This window comes from Lucilia sericata, unplaced genomic scaffold, assembly GCF_015586225.1.
Source record: "Lucilia sericata isolate MDLA Ls3-8-SP2 unplaced genomic scaffold, ASM1558622v1 Contig000118F_arrow, whole genome shotgun sequence".
Classification (NCBI taxonomy): domain Eukaryota; kingdom Metazoa; phylum Arthropoda; class Insecta; order Diptera; family Calliphoridae; genus Lucilia; species Lucilia sericata.
Genome location: NW_023994150.1, coordinates 195,318 through 218,723, shown reverse-complemented (window position 1 = coordinate 218,723; position 23,406 = coordinate 195,318). Strand labels below are relative to the sequence as shown.

The following is a 23,406-nucleotide window of genomic DNA, read 5'->3' as shown; positions in this document are numbered from 1 at the left end:
TAAAATTTTCAGATATATTTTACCATTTAGACTCTTAATTTCAATTTTCGATCAAACTTTGGTCCCTTTTCAGCTATTTATCGAATATTTTTAAGATAATTCTGAAAAATTATTTTCAGTTATGGATCTGAAATGGTACCTGCGATCAGGAACAACTGCAGCGGAAGACTGCAGGAAACCTTTTAGGAGATTTAGTGGAAATGTTAACAATAGCGTAATGATATTGCAGAAGAAAGTGTTCTTTCTTATCAGGTGATGGGGCAAAAACCTCGATCCGTCATTATCGATAGATTGATCTTCGAAAATCTTCATATCGATAGATTGATCTTCGAAAATCTTCATTCATAGCATATTGCAGTGTCCAAGACACGCAGAATTGGTTTAGAAAGGATGACATCAGGAATGATAATCGATAACTTCTCAATAAGAGCTCTTACCATATAATGGGGCAGTAAATTAGAATATAACTATATATGACTTTCATAACTTTCAAATTTCTATTAAAATTGAACCACAATGGGCTTTTGGAATACCCGAACGAATATATCATTGGTAAGTATAGACATTTCTAAACTTAACTAATGTAATATAGCAATGAATCCCTTAAGTTTGAAAATTATTTCGGATATTTGACTCTTCATCAGATGTTTCCCTAAGCTTAAAAGTAAAAGTCCGCTAATCTTTATGGGATTCGAAATTAAATCGATCCAAAATGAATTTCTATTCGAATCGGTTATAAAAGCATACCTACGATCGTAACGCAAATGTAAAGCATTGAAACCAAATGGAATGTCTTCTTCTTTTTCTTACAATTTCGTTTCGTAACTGAATGTGTAAACCGTAATCGAAATACATAAATAAATACATTAAAAAAACATGTTTTTTAATGTTTTAGGAGGCTATCTCATGAGCTTTGTTGTTTAACACCAACGTAAACTCAAACAGATCATTTGTACTTTCAGCCGATACCTGTTTTGAAGGTACCACAGAATAAAAAGACTCTTTTTTATTTACGTTTGCCATATAAGAATTGTCTCATTTTTTGAGCTCCCTTGGAAGACTGTGACAAATGAGCTTCGATTGAGCAAAGAGAAAGTTCATAAGAGAGCTCTTGGCATAACTATAAAGTTCTAGTATATTGGCCATTCGAGAACGCAGAAGCTTTTCATCTTTTTACTTCCCTACGTAAAAAGCTTTTATTAAAATAAGTTGAATTATTACTTTCTGAGTGAGATTAAGTACCTATAAAAGCATAAGAGCTCATAAGAGAGTACTTGACCTTCCTCTACTTTAAAGTTCTAATATATTGGTCATTCTTAGATTTTCTCTCTTTAACAAATATAAGAATGAGACGATAATCTTTTGATTTCGCTGTACATATAACAATCGTTATTTTCGATATTTCAAAAAAAAAATCTAATTTAACTTAAAAATTTAGTTTTTAAAATTGAAATCTGTGCAACACTGTTTGTTAACAGTGATGTTTAATACGTACTATTTGTACACAAATACGAAATTTTTCAACCCTGCTAGTGATGTTAAAACATCATTAGAAATAATAATAAATACGATAAAATCACACTTTCAAGCAGAGAGCCAGTAGTCATTTATAAAATTTGTTGTGAAACGGTTGTTGAAAGCAAATTCTGCTGTACGTTGTAGGTGCGTTTTGTATTTGTTTCTGTGACTGTCTGTGTGTGTTTCTGTGGGCTATATTATTTATTTCTTAATATCAAACTTGTGATTTTTTTTATAAAAAGTAGACTGGTGAACTTATAAAAGCGGTGAAATTATATTACTTTCCTAACAAAAAAGAGTAATTGTTGAAGCAACACTTTAAAATTTATTAATTTTATGAAAAAATATAACAAAACAGATGATGTCATCAAATAAAGTGTATTAATATAATTATAATATAAAATACGCACCCAAATCCCTTGATTTAAACAAATATACATATATACATATGTATAAAAAAATATATACAAACATTTATATAAATCTATAAACATTAAATTGCTACTGTGTACAATTGTTTAATATTAATAATAACAAAGTTATTTGTCGGTGCTTATTCATAAGCAATTATTGCAATTTTTATCTACTGGCAACAAAAAACACATAGTTTAGAAAACTAACAACAACAATAACATACAGTCCATATGGATGGAATTTTATATTAATTTATACAAATAAATTAGTCTCGAATACATATGTATGGATGTATAAACTATGTACCTGTTTGTTAAATACAGATTTCCAATAATAGATTTGTTCCAAAACACAAACATTTAATACAAAACATATGTAGTTTCCGTTCGGTACTACATATGTAGGGTACAAATTAAAACAACAAACAAACAGAAAGTTGTAGTTTCTTCTTGATTAGCCCCTTAAATGGAAAAACGATTTCTCTTTAAATAGCTTGCTCTATTTAGCGACATTTACTGACTGGACTGACAAAAATTCATATTCAACATTAGTATAATATATATGAATGAATATGAATATTAGCAAGAGTACGTCTGTCTGTATGTCTTTCTGACAAACATAACATGTCATTTTTAAATTAAATGGTTTTCATAAGTCTAAAAAAAATGTTCGTGTAGCCACTCCTCAAGGTTTAATTTAAGTTTTCAGGTAATACTCTCGTACGTATTGAGTTTTAGTATTATTCATCTTTTAAGTACCGGGTATAGTTAATTAATAAATTTTATAAATTGTTTATGTTTAAAGAGTTAATAATACAAAGAGATTATTATTGTTTAGAGCGGTGTCAGTATATAAAACAACCATTTAAGAATGAAAACGTAAACAAAATAGTATTTATTATTGAGTATATAAAATATTTCTGTTATCATTTTTTTAATAATGAAACGAAATTGAAAAGTTATATGAGAAAATAGTGCTGTTATAAATTGTACAATATTAAGTACTTTTTAGTTTAAAAAGTCTAAATTTCAATTTTATAAATAAATATGTTTTAAGAAAAAATATTATTTAGATGACAAGTCTTCTTTGTTATAAGCAAAATGTGTTCCAAATAAAATATTTCTAATGTTGAAAACAGTAATAAAATTTCTCTCAAAATTGGGCAACAACTCTTTTCTTTAAAGCAAACAAACAAAAAAAAAAAAAAAAAAAAAAAAGATTCATTGGGGGAAAAACACTTTGAAGGCTTTTATAAAGAACCGAAAAAAAATGAACTCTCAATATTGTATACGAAATATATTTTCAATAAGAAAATGCGTCATGAATTCATGTATACAGTGGTGGTCACTTTTTTTTAAGAAAAATATTGTGAATATTTAATAAAATCTCATTCGAGAAATTCTGAAAGCCGGTATATAGAGCGTTGAAAGTATAACCAATTTTTCCATATATTTTATATAGGGAGACGACACTTCCCATCAGGTCATAACCTTTTTTTTAAAGTCGATAGAATGGACTTTCAGACGGAATAACGGAATTTATAAACAGAGATATCTTTTCGCTGTTATATCGCCTCAAATATGACCAAAAACGGGGTTTTTTTAATGACATATTCCAATAGTAAAAACTTTCAATCGATATAATGGACTTACAGACGAAATAACTGAATTTATAGGCAGAGAGGTTTTCGCGCTGTTATATCATCTCAAATATGGTCAAAAACGGTATTTTTGTATATTTATTACGCCATATTTTGAACTGATTTGAATTTGGATTTAGAGCTGCTCAGTCCTCTAGACTGGGTTAAAAATCAAAGAATGCTGCCAAAAAAATAAAAACTAAAACAAAAGTACCTCAATTCCTCGCCACCACTGTATACTGCACGCTATAAAGACAATGATTCATATACATTTCTAAATATTTACTTTTAGTTTTAAACAATTTATGTTTTAAAAACAACAACAATTCTATATAAATCTTGTTTTATATACGATAATTAAAATAACTTAATTAGTAAAATTTTTAACACAAATTAAACCTTATATTAAATACATTGTAAGTTTTTCAATTGCAAATCTTTAGCTACAAATCAATAATAACTTTTAAAGAAAAAAAAAAAGAGAAAAGTTTTAAGCAGATACACTCATATCTAACAAAGAAAGAAATGAAAGCAATTAAAAGTCTTTAATCTATATAATCATGAGTTTGCATAAATTTGTAAAATAATGATGAATGAAAGAATTAATAAATAACTTCCTACGGCTTTTTTAACCACAACTTGGGAATTTTATTAATTTAATTTCAATATTCTATTATTTCATTAGGACACTCATCATTTATTCGATGAAAAATACAATTTTCCACAAAAAACTTGTTTATTAGATTCAGCTTTCTTTTGTAAAATTTAATGAAAATTTTGTTTTTTAATTAAATTTTCAACAAGAAATCATATAATTCATATAATAAAAATGGAAATATTAAGAGCAAAAAACGCTTAAAGTATAAATAAGGAACAAATAAATAAACAAAATATTTTGTTTAGTTAAATGTCAACAAAACAATTATTTTTTAAGACCATTTTTAAAAACCCTTCAAGCAGACATGTTTAACAAATCCTATACTTAATTTAAAATCTATGTTTTGATAACAATAACTCATAGTGTTTATTTACGAATAAACTTTTCAGAAATAATTAACAAAACGGAAATCACACAATCACAAATTACAAAAAAAAGTATTAAAAACCAAAAAATAAAAAATATATTAAGTTTCTAACTGGAACCAAAGTTTAAATAAAACGTTTCTTACTCCACTTGTTTTAGATATTAGAATCAACCTATAACAAAAGATCCATTCATTGTAATTGAAATTAAAGTGTCAGACAACAATGGGATAATAGAAGCAACCCCTTGAAGAAACTTAAATTGTACAAATTTATCTTAGACCCAACCATAAAAAATTTATTTTAAAAACCAAGGACAATTAATGATGACTGACAGTAGTAGCTAACGAATTAAGTTTCAATTTTAAATGAAAATTTCTCACGCAAAGAACTTTCATCATCAGCAAACAAACATAATAACTTATGACTTTAATTCAACACTATATGTTTGAAATTTGAATAATAACTGCTAACTAGCATACAGCTAATCTCCCCTTATGGAAATTTACACCTTAAAACAAATTAACAGCTCTTTAGTTAGCCCCAAACATAATAAATATAATTTAAAATTTATAATTTTAGAATTACTTCATAAACCCTAAACAAAATGGATGAAATTAAAGGGTTTTTTAGACAAGCCGGCAAAGAGTTCCTCAATGCGGCCGGTGATGCAGCCATGGGTGCTGCCAAAGAAGTTATGGGTTCGGTTATAAATGAAATTTTTATAAAGAAAGAGGCCGAAACTAAGAGAATCTTACCCAGTATTAAAAATATGAGAGTGGTAAGTTATAGTGTGTTCAACTATTTTATCAATAATATTAATTCATCCTCCTCCCACTCATTCTAATAAAATTTTAAAGATTTCAAAACGTAAACGATTGGTGGTATGTAACTAAAACTCATTTAACTAATATTTACATATAAATCTAAAACACTTTTTATCATGGACATCTAATTGTAATTCCTACATTATTGATTAGTGAGGTAACAACTATGATGAAGGACATAATTATTATGTTCGCAACATGACTAATTTAATGAAATTTGTTTTAAGTACTAGTAATGACATTTGTTGTATTTTTTGAAACCTTTTAATCGAACTAGTACTAAAACAAAGAGAATATTTAAGTATAAATGTCTAAAAAAAAATCCCTTAAATCTTACAGCTTGGTGAAAGACCCTTGGGTAGTTATAGGCCACAAACTGAAGTTCAGGATTTTGAAACAATACGTCGTCAATGTTTAGAAAATGGTTCCTTATTTGAAGATCCTCTATTCACGGCTAGCAATGAATCTCTAATGTTTTCCCGGCGTCCAGATCGACATATTGAGTGGTTAAGACCTCATGTAAGTGCTAAACATTTCTAAACATTTTAAATTATTTAATGACTTTAAATTTTCTTTTAGGAAATTGTCGATGATCCACAATTCTTCGTAGAAGGCTATTCTAGATTTGATGTGCAACAGGGAGAATTAGGCGATTGTTGGCTTTTGGCTGCTACCGCAAATTTAACTCAGGATTCGAATCTCTTCTTCCGCGTTGTGCCACCAGATCAAAGTTTTGATGAAAGTTATGCCGGCGTTTTTCACTTTTGCTTTTGGCAATATGGCAAATGGATTGATGTAGTCATAGACGATAGACTGCCTACATATAGAGGTGAATTAATGTATATGCATTCAGCAGAGAAAAATGAATTCTGGAGTGCCTTGCTGGAGAAAGCTTATGCCAAGTAAGATCAATATCTCGTTTATCTGGTAAACATTCATATTGATATTTTATTTTGTTATAAAGATTACACGGTTCTTATGAAGCCCTTAAGGGAGGTTCAACTTGTGAAGCTATGGAAGATTTTACAGGTGGTGTTACTGAATGGTATGATTTGAAAGAAGCTCCCTCCAATCTCTTCAACATTCTCGCCAAAGCGGCTGAACGTAATTCTATGATGGGTTGTTCTCTAGAAGCCGATCCCAATGTTTTAGAAGCTGAAACACCAGAAGGTCTTATACGAGGACATGCCTACTCCATTACCAAAGTGTGCATGATTGATATAGTGACACCAAATCGCCAGGGCAAGATACCCATGATACGTCTACGTAATCCTTGGGGTAATGAGGCAGAGTGGAATGGCCCCTGGAGTGATAGTTCCCCTGAATGGCGTTATATACCTGATGATCAAAAACATGAAATTGGTTTGAATTTCGATCGTGATGGTGAATTTTGGATGTCTTTCCAAGATTTCTTGAATCACTTTGAACGTGTCGAAATTTGCAATTTGTCTCCTGATTCTCTAACGGAAACCCAACAGAACGATGGTAAACGCAAGTGGGAAATGTCTATGTTCGAGGGTGAATGGACAGCAGGTGTTACAGCGGGTGGTTGTCGTAATTTCCTTGATACATTCTGGCACAATCCTCAATATGTTATCTCACTGGAAGATCCCGATGAGGAAGATGATGATGGCAAATGTACTGTTATTGTAGCCTTAATGCAAAAGAATCGTCGTTCCAAACGTAACTTGGGTATGGAGTGTTTAACTATAGGTTTTGCTATTTATCATCTAAATGAACGCGATTTACAAGTCCGTCCCCAGGGCTTGAGTTTCTTCAAATACAAAGCTTCCGTGGCACGTTCACCTCATTTCATTAATACCCGAGAGGTAAATAGAAAATGTTTTTAAATTGCATAAAACATTTTTTTTTATTATTTTACTTTGTTATAGGTTACAGCTCGTTTTAGATTACCCCCTGGTCATTATTTAATTGTACCCTCCACCTTCGATCCTAACGAAGAAGGAGAATTTATTATTCGTGTCTTCTCTGAAACTCAAAATAACATGGAGTATGTATCTTAGTTGCAAAATCTTTTGCTTTGTTTGTAGTTTTTATAAATGTACATATGTATATTAATTATTATGCATTAATTACTGTAATATTTGTTACACTTTTATTTTATTCTATTAAATAACATGTTTTGGTATTAACAAAATTATGTATTTTTTTATTATTATTTTATGGGAATGCAATTTTGTAGTTGTTATCGTCCTTATTTATTGAGTTTTTATAGCTTTAATAGACATATTGTTGGTATTAATTGATTTGAAATTATTTTAGAGAAAACGATGATCATGTGGGTTATGGAGATGCTGACAACGATGTCAAACCACCAGTAAGTAGTACAGTTATATGTTATGATTATAAGTTTGTAGTTATTTAATTAATAATGCATGATTCTTGTAGATTCAGGCAGATATAAGAAATTCTCTAAGTGTTTTATAGATTTATTTTGTTTTCAATTATTTTTAATTAACAAATTGTATATTATAGCTTTATCCTAGTATGCCTTCACCAGTGAAACCTGTTGATCCCCAGAGAGATGCCTTACAACGACTTTTCAATAGTGTTGCTGGTGCCGATATGGAAGTTGACTGGATGGAATTGAAACGTATTTTGGATCATTCTCTACGTGATGGTAAGTGTATCGTGCGTTCTTCAAAAATATGTATGTAATAACTATTACTTTGCATACATATGAGAAGGAAGTTAAATACGTTTACGTTTCGTTTTTGTTATTTTTTTAGTATCATTACAAAAGCATAAATATGTCCAATTCATAACTGAAACTGGTTCTGTTATAACGCCAAAAAAATCGTTTAACACATAATTATGCAAATTAGCAGCCTTGCAAACTTTTGCAAAAACACAATAAACAAATTACTTTTTCTGTGATTTGAATATTTAATAGAAAACAAGAGAGTATTTGTTATTTGTGATAAATTAAAATTTTTGCCAAAATCACCAGTTTAAAAAATTTGGGAAACAAACATATTTTTCTGAGAGAATCGAATAAATATAAGCTTTGCTCAAGAGCCCATAGTGTGAAAAAGTTATAACTATATAAAAAAAAAAAAACAACCCCACACAGCCACCAGTTGTGAATTGGATAATAATATTTTAAACAAATAAATATTTATGCAGTTATGAACAGTAAAATAGTAAAAAAAAACGGTTCTACATTTTAGACATAAATTAAAAACATTACGAAACCTGTAAACGATACAAAAAACCAAAGACAAAATCCTTAAAGACAAAAATACCCAGAACAAAACAGTTATATCTAACAAATTGGGGTATGTCGTTAAAAAATCTCATATTTTCCTTGGTAAAACGTGATACTTTAAATACAATTAAATATATAATAAGCTGTAATTGCTTTTTTACCTTTTCAATCATTTGAAAATAAGTACTTTCCACATTCAATTCATTTTATTATTAGCACTTAGCTAGTAGAGTAGAACCGGCGTTAGTAGAATAGTAGTGGCATTTTATTGTTTATAACTTTGCATAAATACTTTTATATTTGGGTTTTTATAAATCTTATTTTTCTCTTAAACACAATCATGTTATCATGACTCACTCTCATATACAAAATTTTAATGCATAAACCTTTGCAATAACTTGTATTTATAATTAGTGAATCAATCATTTATCTCACAATACCCCCTTTATGCTCCCCCACACCCCCAGTAGCTTGGTTTGATTTTTGCATGTTTAATTAAATAAAATTATTTTGTTTTAGTTTTAATAATTATCGTTTGTTTTAAGTTTTTGTTACCTCTGATTTAAAAGTAGTATTTAAATAATTTTATAGTAAATAAAATCAATCAACTTTTTTGTTTTTTGCCAATTCTTTCACATAATCCAATATTAAAATTATATATATATATAAATACATACATATACATATAGATTTGCCCAAGTCGTCAGATTTTACTGCACAAAATGTTAGAGAAAACTATGCGCCTTTGTCCAAGGAAAATGGTGAGGGACCAAACAATAATAATACTACCGAACTTGATGGTAATAATATTGTGAATACCATCATTTCGTTGCTATGTGGACTTTGTAATAAAAACAATATTGACGAAATGCTTGGACTTGATGAGCAAAATAATACTACTCAACGTCTGGTGGATCATAATGCCACTGACGACCCCAATAACACCGGTGAGCTACTTCGTACTTTTAGAAAACAGATGCATATTATTATATATATTTTATAATTGAATACTTTCCTCCTAAATTATGGTGTTGGCTTATATTGTTTCATACATTTAACTTGAATCCAATTAAGATTTTGAGTTTATCAAAATGACAAAAACCATTTTGTTTTGAAGCCAGGATAAATATCTTTAAATTATTGAAATAGCTATGAAAATATTGAATGCACCACTTACCCCATTTATTAATCTTGTTGCAGTGATGATGGCTAGTCCTGAGGGTTTCTCCAAAGATGTATGTCGTGCCATGGTAGCTATGTTGGATGCGGACAAGTCGGGTAAACTGGGTTTCGAAGAATTCGAGGCTCTTTTAACAGATATTGCCAAATGGAAGGCGGTATTTAAAGTATACGATGTCTATCAAACTGGACGCATTGATGGTTTTCAATTACGTGCTGCCTTAAATTCAGCCGGTTATCATCTTAACAATCACATTTTAAATGCCTTGGCACATCGTTATGGTACTCGAGATGGAAAAATTGCATTTGATGATTTCCTTATGTGTGCTGTTAAAATTAAAACATATATGGGTAAGTATTAAAGAAAATTATTGATATGTGTACTAAAATAGATATTATGAAGCTTAGTTTAGTTTAGAAGGGATGTGTACTCTCCACTTGGAGACCATATGGTCCACTGTGATTCCGAATATTGTATTTGCATTAACCACATGTTATCTGATTAAATCTAGCATACATACTCTAAAATGTATGTTTTGTGTTTAGCTGTTTATTTACCAAAAAGAAACTTGTTATCTAAAACCACAAATCCAACAACAATTCACTTTTTAATAAAAAAAATCAACGCCATTTTTAATGGCGTCCGTACACTAGATAAAATGATTTTATATTTTTGTTAAAGTTTTCATTAATATCAATACCTTTTCTTATCTGCCTCCTTTTTAGACATTTTTAATGACAAGGATACGGAGCATACCGGAACCGCTACCTTTACTATGGATGAATGGATCGAAAGTACAATTTACTCATAATTTTCAAGCAACGACTTAATAAACTATTACTGTATTTATTATTTTACTCGAAATATTTTCTTTTACTCGTATTCTCTAACGTACACAATTATAAATGTTATTAAAATTTGTATTCATGTTATAAACTGATTGGCAAAAACTACTATAAAACACTATTTTATATAAATATATAAACACAAAACAAAAGGAAGCTTTTCTTAACAAATTTTTAGGCTTTAATTTTTGCCGCACAAAATAAAAAACACACGCAACATGCACTTACACACACACATATACATAATTATAGAACAGGCACTGCATTATCCTAAAAACAATTTACAGTTAACACTGATAATAGTGATGCCACTTTATTGAGAACTAATGCAAAAATGTCGTCCATAAATCAATCAAATGTATATACATAATTATTTAATAAACATATTAAGCATATTTTTTTTAAATAATTCGTTAAATAAATAAATAAATATTAAAATCTACACTTTTTTTTTCATCATCGTAATTATTTCTGATTGAAATTTTATTTTAAAGTTTTTTTTTTTAAATACAATAAATTTTACTTGATTGAAATATTAACTTTATTATATATTTCTCTTTATTATTATTATTATTATTATTATTTCTCTTAATGAGAACTTTATAAAGAATTAGTTTTCCATCCCTGAGTTACCAAATAGTATAAAACATGATAAAAATAAAGAAGGTAGTGTCAATCAAAAATTTTAATTTTTAATAAGGTTTTTTGAAGTTTCCTTTTTTATTAAAACTGAATAAAGCGTTGCCATATTTTAAAAAATTATGCTAAGTTCCTAGGAATTTTTAGTGAAGAATTTGTAATTTATTATTAGATTTATTCTATTATTAATTTTTGCGACGTACTGATAACGAAAACACACTGATTTAAATAAGACATTTTTCAATTTATTTTTATTACAATAATGAGTTTATTATATTCATATATGGACTGTAGTTTTGACTATAGTCCAACCTATAGACTAGAATAAACCCTAAACTATAGACTTGACTATTGACTAAACTACGGCTATAATTTTCTGCTATAAACGAATAATGAAATCACACTTTTCTATATATGACTATCCATTTGTTCCAATTATTCAACTAGATGCCAATGTAGTTCTGGCAAAATTTGAGGTTCGTAACACTAAAAGCTTTCAGGTCCATCAAAGTTTGTCTTAAATATTTATATTGATGCAAAAGTAGACTATAGTTTAGTCTATAGTCTGGACTATAGTCTAGTCTGCAGTCTGTACTATAGCTTAGTGCATAGACTGAACTAAAGTTTAGCCTGTAGTCTGGACTATAGTTTATTCTATAGGCTGGTCAAGTTTATAATTTGGACTATATTTTAGTCTAAGTCTGCACTATAGCATAGTCCGGACTAATGTTTTGTCTGTAGTCTGGACAATAGTCTTGTCTGTATTCAGGATATAGTCTGTACTAAAGGCTGAATTTTAGTCTATTCTGTGTTTTGAATAGTCTAGTTTGCGTGGAAATTCAATCCGTTTGTCGACCAGACAGAAGAAGGTAATGCTGGAAACATTTGCACTTTGACAAGTTTCGTTTTAACAATGTGGATATTGCATTGTTTTTTATATAAAGCAAACTCATCACCAGCTCTTTTAGCAAATCTTCTTGCAAGTTTTCAATATATTTTCCTGTTTAAATTGTTTAAATAATTAGTTTCTATTTAATATTAAATATGTTATTAATCTTACCATTGAATTCAATTTAAATGCAAATATTTTGTTAAATTTATTCAATTTTGTTTAATTTTTATACAAACTTCAAAGAAAACTGGAGTTTTTCAAATTAATATGGTAAAACGATTTCTATGAAAACTTCATAATCCTTAAGCATGTCAGATGTAGAATTTAAAAAAATAAAGAGAGATTGACACTACCTTCTATTTTTCTATTATGGTATAAAATATTGCCAGACAGAGTGAACATAGTGATGTTATTCTATTTACATGGTGGTCCCACATAAATTGTAACATTTTTATAAATTTCACAGCTGATTGTAAAATTTTATTTGCAAATAAATGTCAAACTCCTGTGTTGGTAAGTCAAAATTCATATACATACATAGATTACAAATTTTACCATCTGATAATAAATATAATTTTTGCTTAAAATTAAAAAACCCAGTAAATTTAAATTGCACTGTATATAAAAACAACAAAATGTTGATGCATGTTTTATCAGTTAAATAGCTGAAAACTGGGGGATTTTTTTATACTTATTTTATAAACTAGTGTGGGATTTTTCAGAGGGATTTTACAAATCTCGGGTATTTTTTAAGTATTTCAAGTTTATGTACATTAATAGTTGCTTAGCATTAGAACTGAGAAAATATTGGTCTTCTTTTCTTGGTACAATCGAAGTTTTTTAGAAATTTGAAAATATATAAAATATATGTACATATATCTTTTTAGTACTTTTAAATGAAAAGTACCAACAAAAATGTACTATCGTCTCAACACTTCCATCACTGTTATTGAATATACACTGGCGCAGCCCCCCAAATTTTTCATTAGTTTCTTTCATTTCGTTCGGCTATCAGCACACTTGCAGTAGCGGTTGTTGATTGGAACAAAAAAAGTGTATCTGTTTTAATATTATTATATTTACAAAAGATAGAAAATACAAAGTGTGCATTACGCAATTTTCTCTAAATCAAAGTGACGTGTTGAAAATTTAAAAAGGATTTTTCCATAATAAAATAACAATAAAAAGAAGAAAACAATATGCCTTGCCCATTCCTAAATCGATTGAGTGCTAATTTTGTACGTAATTACTCGGAGAATCTGATGCAAGTCTATAGTCGTTATTGCCCTGTGTTGCGGAATAATGGTCAAGCTATTTTGTCTAACGAGGTGGCTCAGTTTGATGTCAACTCGACCCGAAACTATGTGACTTCGAATGTGAATGCTCATAATGAGGAGGAGGTGGTTTTGCCAACCAAGAAGGAGGAAGTGCCAGTTGCTGTGCCAAAGTCAGCAAATGCAACAACTGACCAATTCGCTTATGACAACTTCTTTCATGAGCAAATCATGAAAAAGAAACAAGATCATTCGTATCGTGTTTTCAAGAAGGTTAATCGTTTGGCTGGCTCTGGTCTGTTTCCTCATGCCATGGAGTACTCAACTAGAGAAGAGCGTCCCATTACCGTATGGTGTTCTAATGATTACTTGGGTATGTCGGCGCATCCAAGGGTGAAACAGGCCGTAGCTGATGCCTTGGAATGCCATGGTTCCGGAGCAGGTGGCACTCGTAACATCTCTGGCAACTCATTGTACCATGAGATGTTGGAAGCTCGACTAGCCAAGCTTCATGAAAAGGAAGCTGCCCTCCTATTTACCTCCTGTTTTGTGGCCAACGATTCGACTTTATTTACTTTAGCTAAACTGTTACCTGACTGCCACATATTTTCTGATGCTGGAAATCATGCTTCGATGATACAAGGCATACGAAATAGTGGTGTACCCAAGCATATTTTCCGCCACAATGATGTAGATCATCTGGAGAGTATGTTGGAAAAATTGGACAAGAAAATCCCCAAGATAGTTGCATTCGAAACAGTACATTCCATGACCGGGGACATTTGCCCTCTAGAAGAAATGTGTGATATTGCTCATGAATACGGAGCCATTACCTTTGTGGACGAAGTTCATGCGGTTGGTCTTTATGGAGATCATGGTGCGGGAATAGGCGAACGAGATGATGTTATGCACAAAATGGACATCATATCTGGAACACTTGGTAAAGCGTTCGGTAACATTGGTGGCTACATTGCAGGTTCTCACAATTTAGTTGATATGATACGTTCCTATGCCGCCGGATTCATTTTTACTACTTCCCTGCCTCCTACTGTCTGCCGTGGAGCTCTTCAGGCCGTTGATATTTTAGCCTCTGAGGAAGGTCGCGAATTGAGGGCACTTCATAGAAGAAATGTCAACTACTTGCGTAATCTTTTACGTGCTGAAGGTAGGTTAAAAATATGTTCAAATTAAAGAGAAAACAGCTAAGAAAACTTGGCACGATTTTTTGTTATTATTTAACACCAATCAATTGTATTTACATATGTATTTGTTTTTTTTCCTTTATGCAATTTCTAACATTAGGTTTCCCCGTTGAAGATACGCCCAGTCATATTATTCCTATTCGCATAGGAGATCCCCTTAAGAGTTCTAAAATCTCTGACCTGCTTATGTTCAAATTCGGTCACTATATCCAGGCTATAAATTATCCAACTGTTGCACGTGGCGAAGAGAAATTGCGCTTGGCCCCAACGCCATTCCACAATGTCGAAATGATGAATCAACTTGTCAACGATTTGAAGGAAGTATGGAAGATGTTAGATATGAAACTTAAAAAAGAACAAATTTACAATAATGGTAGTGGCTACGTTGCCAAAAATGATGTCAATGTTTTAATATAAAACCATTATTATAATATGTATATGGACAAAATTCGTAATTGTGTTTTATTACTTTTATCTTAACCAAAATATATCTATATCTATTTACTTATATACATAAAAAATGCTATATATGAACATATACATTCAATGGTTTTTAGTATAACCACTGGTTATTTATGGCCTTTTTAATTGTTATTTTATTTTTATTTTTTTTTTCGTTTGTTTAATTTCAACTTTTAGTTGATATTTTCACGAAATAAATGAATTGTATGGTGGCATGTGATTAAAATATATTTCGATGTTTTAATTATTTTAACAGTAATCAGACGTGTAAAAGAAAACATTCTTAATTTACTTTCATTAGGACTATAAATTTGTATAATCTAAAAAGTTTCTTTCGTTTTGCATATTTGAATCATAAAGAATACATTTCTTTTAGACTCTGTAACTGAGGTAAGTATTGGTGTCGTTAATGTATAAATTTATTTATTTTCTTTTTTTGTTTTGTTGGAAAACGATGACACGACATTTATGATAATGAATAAACAAGTTTAACAAAAAAATTCAAAACGATTTGTGTATAGCGCTAGCACATGAATTCAAGTACATAATATATAAAAAATTTATATGTATAAGCATTTTTTTAAAGCAGAAATTAGCATCTAGCATTTTATTGAAGAATAAAAAATAATCGGTATTTTCCATTACACTTTAAATTTTAAAGCGAAATTTTAAGAAGATTTATATAGACATAAGTATGTGCATATGTATGTATGTATGTACGTCAAAGTTATATCTATAATAGATATTATTAGCTTTATTTAGTTTTTCATATTTTCTCTCGTGTGAATGATATGAATAAAAATATAAATATATCTATATATTCATTGCAGACTTGTGACAGGATCGCCAGAACCCAAAAAGCTTTATTTCATTTTTTAGATTATTTTAGATTTTATGATCAAACTTTGATAAAAGTGTATTCTTGAAACATTTTTTTAACTTTGTTAATAGATTAGGTATCTTAATATTGAAATTGATATTAAAATGTAATTAGATTTCCTGTTAAACATCGTATGAAATAATGTCAAATGGAAAAATAGTGATCAATAATACTCGATCACAAATATGGCAATTCGGAACCAGAATTAATATCATCATATGGAAGAGAAAAACACACTTTTTAGAATTGTAGCTTTGATAAGAACTTTTTATGCAAAGTCATTTAAACAATATTTGAATTATCGAAACTATTAATATTATTTATTTTAATAATGACGCTCTTAACGCAAATTAGCAATTAAGTTTGTGTATAGTATACCTATTTATAAAAACTACACTACTAATTGCTTTTATAAAACGTATTGGATTGGCATTGCGTGTTTTTTTTATATGATAAAGACTTTCACTTTAAAAGACCTTGAATTGACATCTTAAATTTTTAAGATACATTAAATTTTATGTATAATGTAGAGTAGAACTATTAGCAAAACACAAATAACAATAAAAGTTTCACTTGTTGCAAGGTATTTACATGACTTGGTGGTTGGTAGTCATTGCAACACAATAACAAACCCAAAACTTTTATTTACATTAACGTTTGCGAAAAAAGCTGTTCATTTTTCTCAACTATCAAAATACCATACTATAAATAATATGGCAAATTGCATCAGAAATACTAAGTCCAAAATATCATTATCGGTTAATAGATCATTTTAATAAACTTTTTATTCGTTTCTTTAAATTTTGTTTTCATTGCCTAGTTTTAGGCTTTATTAAAAAAAACTAGTTCATACTTCTGTTTACATTAGGGTGGTATAAATGATTTAAAAAATTGTATGGAAATGTCCATATTCTGTTACCATAGCAAAGCTAACGAAAACAAATCCTTACAAAAAAAAACTTTACAGGTTCATTAGTTAAGGGCATTGTTTATTGTTTTTTAATTTTGTAATAACTACAAACGTCGCTTTAAAACTCAACCAATTTTTTATCTAAATTAATCTTAAACACATCAAACTATGGGAATGTTTGATAATTTTTTAAGTTTACTAAAGATTAATAAAGAAAAAATGACAGTGCTAGTGGTAGGTTTGAACAACAGTGGAAAATCCAGCATTATTAACAGTTTTAAAAGGAAAAATGAAGCCAATGCGTATATATCAGTACCTACCGTAGGTTTTACAAATGAGGAATTTTGTAGTAAGTGATTTTTCTAAATATTACAAAAATGTGTCACAATATAATGTTATGTATATTCTACATAGGTCATGGGGTACAGTTTGCCGTAATAGATATGTCAGGTGCCTGGAAATATAGAAATCTATGGCAGCATCAATTCAAAAACTGTCAGGGTATAATTTATGTTATTGATTCCAGTGATAACATGAGAATGGGTAAGTTAATACATCATCTAATCATTTTAGTTATCTAATAAATTCATTATTAATTTTTATTTATTTTAGTGGTTGTTAAAGAGGAGCTTTATATCTTATTACAACACCCTGATTTAGTAGATCGTCAAATACCTATTTTATTCTATGCTAATAAAAATGATTGTGAAAATTCTTTATCCAGCGTCAATATTGCTGCTGCTTTAGATTTAACCTCTGTAATGGATAAACCATGGCATATCAGTTCTAGTAGTGCTAAAACTGGAGATGGTCTGGATGAAGGTGTACAATGGCTGATACAGCAAATACGTTTAAAAAATCAAAAACATCATTCCAAAAAAGATAAATCTAAGCGAAAATAGATTATTTTCTTTCTAAGCAAGTAGTTTTAATCGAATTTAAAATATTTATCTGTTCCAGTGTTAGTCAGATTTAGAGGTTTTAGTTTGAATAAATAAAAATTTACATAAAATTTTGAGTTTTAGTGAAAAAATTTTGTTAATAATAGTATTGTTTCTTATAAAGTATCAGCCTATCACCGCTGTATATCTAATATATTGATGGCATAGACGTTTAGAACACGATAGAAACAGAAGGTTCATGAATCATGACTAAATATTTTAACATATTACTTCAAGATATTTTGGACCAAAATTCTGAAATCAACATCTTATTTATGTGGCTTTACATTGCTAACTTCCCCTGCAAATATTCGTTATTTTTTTGTGACAAATACAACTCGTTATCAGCTGTTTTCGAAATTCTTTTGACGTATCAACCCTACAAGAAATGTATGACCGAAACTAACACATACAAAATGATTTCACTAACACTCTTGCAATATTTTTTTTTATAAAATTGCTAAAAAAATAGTTAATGGATAATTCCATCAATAATGACAGTCAAATGACCGGTAAAATGACTGTTGATGTACCCAATGTGTGGTAAAGGGTTTCATTTGCATATGAAAGAGTGAAACAACTACATTTGACTGTTACTGTGTTTTAGAGTTATATTTTTCGACGTTATAAATTAATTATTTCTGTAAAAGCCAAAGATCAAGAAGCGAAAAATTTTAAAATTTACAAAGTGTATAAATTATTGAAAATAAAGAGAATTATTATAAACAGAATTTAAAAATAGTGCAGGAAGTGGAGCTGAAGATAAACACTTCGGAGTTTAATCAATCTATGGTAACATGATTACTTACTTTTAATTTTTATATTTCGATATTCATATGTATTTCTTACAGACAACTTATTTCCACAAATTAAAAGGAGCATCAGCGGATTTAAGATCCTGCGAGGTATGTAAAATGGTGAAATGATTGTTAATTTATGTACATGCTTATTATATTAATAAAATTAACAAATATATATCTTAAAATATTAATAAATTGTGTTTTATTATAAATTGGTATAGCCGTCACATTTGACGGATATATTCATCACATATGATTAGTCAACAATGACCGATAAATACATCATTTTTAATTTGTTAACTGTGATAGATATATCCATCAAGCATGATCAGTCAATCCTGACTAATATTTATGTCATCCTTGGTAAGTAAACAACAAAAGAGTGAGGAGCTCAAATATATGTTTTAAAGTCGATAGAATTCATAAGTGCAAGGGAGAAGAAAAATCACATGTACACAAATGTTTCCATCACTTTTGTCCATTTGCCTTAAGAAACTGATAGAAACTTTGCTTTACGCTGTGATAGAAATAATACATCAGTAGTGCCAGTCAAATGACCTATCAAATGACTGTCACTGTTCTTGTAGGGAATCTACCAACAAACAGAGGCATTTCGCAAATCGCAGTGATCTTTGTACCGTGTACTAAATTTAAGTTTTGTTTGATTTTTTATATACCCGGTATACAATATATTTTCATTTCATACTTTAACTAATAAACTTTAAAACGAAATTTACAAAAATGTTGGCAAATATCAAATTGTTTGCAGTTACAAATTCTGCCAAGAAATTGTGCACCATTGGTAAGTAAAATAACAATAAAAAATTAAATTATGAAATTTATATGCAATTTAAAAAAAAATTGTATAATTAAGTGCATATGATATGTTTGTATAATATAAATTTTATAGAAAAATCGAAATCACTACAAATTAGTTAATTATCGGCATTAAAATTATAATAAATACAAGAAAAATAACAGTAAAATAGTTTATTTTTGTTGTTAATTAATTTAGCATCAAGTTTAGTCATTTTTGTTGTTTAGTATTTAGTACCGGTCAAAGTCCAAATAAATAAGATTGCGGCTAGACAATAACAATATGTTAAAATAACAGAATGAAAGTACAATCATAATCATCTACTTGATTACGATTAGACGACATACTTTCATATCTGTGCATGTAGACGTATTAAAAAACTTTAAAAATGAAAAATTATTTTGATAACTTTCTCAGGAGCTTTGCGCAATTTCTCCACCCCTACGGCTAGTGCCCCAAGCCAAAAGAACAATATTGTACTTGTTGATGGCGTCAGAACTCCATTTTTATTATCTGGAACGACTTATTCCAAATTGATGCCTCATGAATTGGCCCGCCACTCCCTTTTGTAAGTATTATACAAAAACCCAGGACAAAATTACAATATTTCCACCAATTTACAACTGACTTTCAACAAAATCCGGATAGTCATTGACATTTGTTAAAATTTTTAGGAGCCTTTTACGCAAAACCAAAGTCGACAAATCACTCGTTGACTATATTGTTTATGGCACTGTTATCCAAGAAGTTAAGACCTCCAATATTGCTCGTGAAGCTGCTTTAGCTGCAGGTTTCAGTAACAAAACTCCTGCCCATACTGTTACCATGGCTTGCATTAGTTCAAATGCTGTAAGTGTTTCGGAGATGATATAACACAACACTTCTCTTATTTATTTTATTGAAATATTTTAGGCCATTACCACAGGTATGGGTTTAATTGCTACCGGCACTTATGATGCTATTGTAGCTGGTGGTGTTGAGTTCATGTCTGATGTTCCTATTAGATTTTCACGCAAAATGCGTTCCCTTATGCTGAAGGCCAATAAAGCCAAGACATTGGGTCAACGTTTGGCCTTGCTCTCGACATTTAGACCAAATTTCTTGGTACCCGAACTACCAGCAGTTGCTGAATTTTCTTCTGGAGAAACCATGGGTCATTCTGCTGATCGTCTGGCTGCCGCTTTTAATGTATCACGTCAAGAGCAGGATGAATACGCTTTAAGATCTCACACTTTGGCTCATGAAGCTCAAGGAAAAGGCTACTTCACAGATTTAGTTCCATTCAAAGGTAAACATTAACATTTTATTTGTAAAATCCTTACTAACCCCATCAAATTTTAGTTTCTGGTGTTGATGAGTTGGTATCTAAGGATAATGGTATTCGTGTATCATCCAAAGAACAATTGGGTAAATTGAAACCTGCTTTCGTTAAGCCTCATGGCACCATAACTGCTGCCAATGCTTCATTTCTTGTATGTAAAATACATTACTACTAATTGTCCAATGAAATGAATTAAAATTTTTGTATTTATAGACCGATGGTGCATCTGCCTGCCTCATAATGACTGAAGAAAAAGCTAAGCAATTGGGCTTGAAGCCTAAGGCTTATTTGCGTGACTTTACATTTGTTTCTCAAGATCCCGTCGATCAATTGCTTTTGGGTCCTGCTTATGGTATTCCTAAGTTGTTGAAAAAGGCCAACCTCGGCCTTAAGGATATCGATACTTGGGAAGTTCATGAGGCTTTTGCCGGCCAGATTGTGGCAAACATTAAGGCCTTGGAATCCGACTGGTGGTGCAAGACCTACTTGGGTTTAAGTGAAAAATACGGAGCTCCTGACATGAACAAATTCAACAAATGGGGTGGTTCTCTCTCCATTGGTCATCCTTTCGCTGCTACTGGTGTACGTTTGTGTATGCACACTGCCAACCGTCTGGTCAGAGAAGATGGCAAATTCGGTGTTGTATCAGCTTGTGCCGCTGGCGGTCAAGGTGTTGCTATGCTCCTCGAGAGATATCCCGGAGCAACAGCTGACTAAAATTCGATTCGGTTCCTTATATCTCCATTTCTTATACATGTAATTTTAAATATTTTTAACATTTAAGCCGATATTAAGCTAAAAAGTGCATTTTTTCGAGTCATCCACTTATATCTTATATCTATTTATCTACCTTTAGCCATTTCTTTATAATTTTATGTGCTTTTACTCGAACATAAATCTAAAGTTAAAATACGAGTATGAAAATTTAATAAAAACACTTTTATATTTTTAAATACAAACATACAATGTTTAAGAGAACAAAATTTAGTTTATTTTTCTTATTTGGGGTGGTACATAGTCTTCATCTACAACACGGGGCTTCTTCTTTTTGCCAAACCATCTCTTTGGATAGAAGACACGCTTATTGTAGATTTCCAAGTCAAGTTTATCCTCTTGGTCGAAGAACCAAAGTAAATCTTTTTTCGTAGCAATTTCATTTCTTATATTTTCAATATTCTCTATTCTTTCCTTAGCTGATATTTCTTTTTCAATTTCTAATTTTTTCTGATTTCTCAATTCCTGCCATTTGGGTAGTAAACTCTTTTGTTTCTCAGCCAAAGAGATGGCTTCTTTGGTGGCAGCTTCTGTCAAAAGTCCGTCAACTAAATCTCCAAACTGCTTTTGAGATTGCAGTTGTTCAATTTTATTGACATAATCGGCTTGACCAGCAGCCGATAGAAGTTGTTTGCAGATATCAGCTATATCCGCATTTATTTCGATCGTTTTCGTACTTAAGGTTTTATCTAATTCCGCATAGTTTGCTGTTAGCACTAGACCTAAGATTTTAGCATTATCTTGGGTGTTGCCCTCTAAAACTTTAGAAGCAACTTTTAATACGGCCTTGCCAATCTCCTTGTGTTGATCAACCTCTTCAACATTACGCAGAAAATGTACACGAATTTTTTTCTAGAAAAAAAAAGAACAATTTTTCATCCGATTCAGGTGAATTTCATTGAAGCTTACCTCTTGTACCTTGCCCTTGGGTGGGCTAGGAGCATTCTCTTCGCTAGTTTGTTCCTTTGAAAGTTCTTTTTTTAAAGTTTCCATTGAGGATTTTAAGCAAAATGCCTGAACGAATACACTATCCAATTCGTCCAATAACACTAACTTTAAGGCCAATGGCAAACCCAAAATGTATTCCTTTTCATCGTGCAATGTCTGGGTTACCGCAAAACCGGTAAAGTTGTTTAAAAATATTCCATACTGAGGGCGATCCAAAAGAATGGGAACTAATTCTTGTACATTCGAATTTTCCAACAAATGTCTCACGACTGCAAAATGTGTAGATTCCAAACAAGTATTAGCCAATTTCGTTGATCGCAACTTTGCTAACAAATCCAGAACGGCGGATCTTCTGTCCTCATAATTGCTAAGACTATTTACGAACAAATCGAGGTTAAGTGCATTTAAATTCTTAGTGACAACAGCAAGTTGCATTTGATTTCCATTGGTGCCAGTTGGCGGCTCCAAACGTGCATTAAGCACTTCTCTGACTTCGTTGGATAGAAGTCTCTTTGATATATTTCTGTATGCTGGACATACAAATCCCTTCGATCTAAGAAACATTGTTCACAAATTCCCAATGTAATACCAATAGAACTACACTCTCCTCACTTTGGGACACTTCAATTTCATGACATAACAAGGTACAATTGTTTACAAAATTTTACAGTTTGACATTTCAAATAACAGGGCCACTCGTATGTTAAATTAATTGTGGTTATCGATTTTCGAATTGACATATAATTGATTTTAACGCCATATTCAAACAAAAAATGTTTGTTTAAAATTTTTTAATAATATTTATACAACGACTTTGATGTTTGAATCAAACTATATACAATTTCTACCATGATTTCAAAGCTTGGGATTG

General features: G+C 30.3%; 6 protein-coding genes across 15 annotated transcripts in view; 4 read left to right on the top strand and 2 right to left on the bottom strand.

Moving 5' to 3' along the window:
* LOC119600662 (alpha-catulin) overlaps nucleotides 1-9,947 on the bottom strand; it is a 56,600-nt gene extending 46,653 nt beyond the window's left edge. The window contains exon 1 of the mRNA XM_037951075.1: nucleotides 9,828-9,947. The gene's annotated coding sequence lies outside the window, so the exon portion shown is untranslated. The remainder of the gene's footprint in view (nucleotides 1-9,827) is intronic.
* Nucleotides 1,578-10,694, top strand: LOC119600661 (calpain-A). Of its 10 annotated transcripts, none has more exons than XM_037951063.1 (12): nucleotides 1,578-1,662; nucleotides 5,177-5,375; nucleotides 5,455-5,478; nucleotides 5,761-5,940; nucleotides 6,001-6,323; nucleotides 6,386-7,250; nucleotides 7,314-7,432; nucleotides 7,705-7,759; nucleotides 7,918-8,062; nucleotides 9,340-9,597; nucleotides 9,851-10,180; nucleotides 10,556-10,694. In XM_037951063.1, exons 2-12 carry the CDS (start codon nucleotides 5,202-5,204, stop codon nucleotides 10,639-10,641), a joined length of 2,559 nt encoding a protein of 852 aa, XP_037806991.1. In that variant the 5' UTR covers nucleotides 1,578-1,662; nucleotides 5,177-5,201; the 3' UTR covers nucleotides 10,642-10,694. The 10 variants fall into 10 exon arrangements, with proteins under 10 accessions (XP_037806991.1, XP_037806995.1, XP_037807000.1 ...); XM_037951065.1 differs by having other exon boundaries at nucleotides 1,622-1,658; XM_037951066.1 differs by having other exon boundaries at nucleotides 1,631-1,651.
* A 2,499-nt stretch (nucleotides 10,695-13,193) lies between these two features.
* LOC119600641 (5-aminolevulinate synthase, erythroid-specific, mitochondrial) lies at nucleotides 13,194-15,403 on the top strand. The gene is made up of 2 exons (XM_037951025.1): nucleotides 13,194-14,645; nucleotides 14,783-15,403. Exons 1-2 carry the CDS (start codon nucleotides 13,406-13,408, stop codon nucleotides 15,097-15,099), a joined length of 1,557 nt encoding a protein of 518 aa, XP_037806953.1. The 5' UTR covers nucleotides 13,194-13,405; the 3' UTR covers nucleotides 15,100-15,403.
* A 1,699-nt stretch (nucleotides 15,404-17,102) lies between these two features.
* Nucleotides 17,103-17,836, top strand: LOC119600657 (ADP-ribosylation factor-like protein 6). The gene is made up of 3 exons (XM_037951050.1): nucleotides 17,103-17,283; nucleotides 17,349-17,477; nucleotides 17,547-17,836. The coding sequence occupies exons 1-3, from the start codon at nucleotides 17,103-17,105 to the stop codon at nucleotides 17,834-17,836; spliced, it is 600 nt and encodes a 199-aa protein (XP_037806978.1).
* A 1,373-nt stretch (nucleotides 17,837-19,209) lies between these two features.
* On the top strand, nucleotides 19,210-21,796 carry LOC119600606 (trifunctional enzyme subunit beta, mitochondrial). Its single transcript, XM_037950983.1, has 6 exons — nucleotides 19,210-19,477; nucleotides 19,910-20,060; nucleotides 20,167-20,341; nucleotides 20,405-20,780; nucleotides 20,834-20,964; nucleotides 21,027-21,796. The coding sequence occupies exons 1-6, from the start codon at nucleotides 19,417-19,419 to the stop codon at nucleotides 21,528-21,530; spliced, it is 1,398 nt and encodes a 465-aa protein (XP_037806911.1). The 5' UTR covers nucleotides 19,210-19,416; the 3' UTR covers nucleotides 21,531-21,796.
* Nucleotides 21,734-23,218, bottom strand: LOC119600607. The gene is made up of 2 exons (XM_037950984.1): nucleotides 22,497-23,218; nucleotides 21,734-22,439 (listed from the first exon to the last, which is right to left on the bottom strand). The coding sequence occupies exons 1-2, from the start codon at nucleotides 23,097-23,099 to the stop codon at nucleotides 21,798-21,800; spliced, it is 1,245 nt and encodes a 414-aa protein (XP_037806912.1). The 5' UTR covers nucleotides 23,100-23,218; the 3' UTR covers nucleotides 21,734-21,797.
* Between the last annotated feature and the right edge of the window lie 188 nt (nucleotides 23,219-23,406).

Bases quoted from the DNA above. Each gene is read 5' to 3' on its own strand.
- LOC119600661 (XM_037951063.1), top strand. From the start codon at position 5,202: ATGGATGAAATTAAAGGGTTTTTTAGACAAGCCGGCAAAGAGTTCCTC. The intron at 7,251-7,313 runs GTAAATAGAAAA...ACTTTGTTATAG, and splicing joins ATTTCATTAATACCCGAGAG to GTTACAGCTCGTTTTAGATT. The intron at 7,760-7,917 runs GTAAGTAGTACA...TGTATATTATAG, and splicing joins ACAACGATGTCAAACCACCA to CTTTATCCTAGTATGCCTTC.
- LOC119600641 (XM_037951025.1), top strand. From the start codon at position 13,406: ATGCCTTGCCCATTCCTAAATCGATTGAGTGCTAATTTTGTACGTAAT. The intron at 14,646-14,782 runs GTAGGTTAAAAA...TTCTAACATTAG, and splicing joins TAATCTTTTACGTGCTGAAG to GTTTCCCCGTTGAAGATACG.
- LOC119600657 (XM_037951050.1), top strand. From the start codon at position 17,103: ATGGGAATGTTTGATAATTTTTTAAGTTTACTAAAGATTAATAAAGAA. The intron at 17,284-17,348 runs GTAAGTGATTTT...TATTCTACATAG, and splicing joins TACAAATGAGGAATTTTGTA to GTCATGGGGTACAGTTTGCC. The intron at 17,478-17,546 runs GTAAGTTAATAC...TATTTATTTTAG, and splicing joins CAGTGATAACATGAGAATGG to TGGTTGTTAAAGAGGAGCTT.
- LOC119600606 (XM_037950983.1), top strand. From the start codon at position 19,417: ATGTTGGCAAATATCAAATTGTTTGCAGTTACAAATTCTGCCAAGAAA. The intron at 19,478-19,909 runs GTAAGTAAAATA...TAACTTTCTCAG, and splicing joins CAAGAAATTGTGCACCATTG to GAGCTTTGCGCAATTTCTCC. The intron at 20,965-21,026 runs GTATGTAAAATA...TTGTATTTATAG, and splicing joins CTGCCAATGCTTCATTTCTT to ACCGATGGTGCATCTGCCTG.
- LOC119600607 (XM_037950984.1), bottom strand. From the start codon at position 23,099: ATGTTTCTTAGATCGAAGGGATTTGTATGTCCAGCATACAGAAATATA. The intron at 22,440-22,496 runs GTAAGCTTCAAT...TTTTTTTTCTAG, and splicing joins CCAAGGGCAAGGTACAAGAG to AAAAAAATTCGTGTACATTT.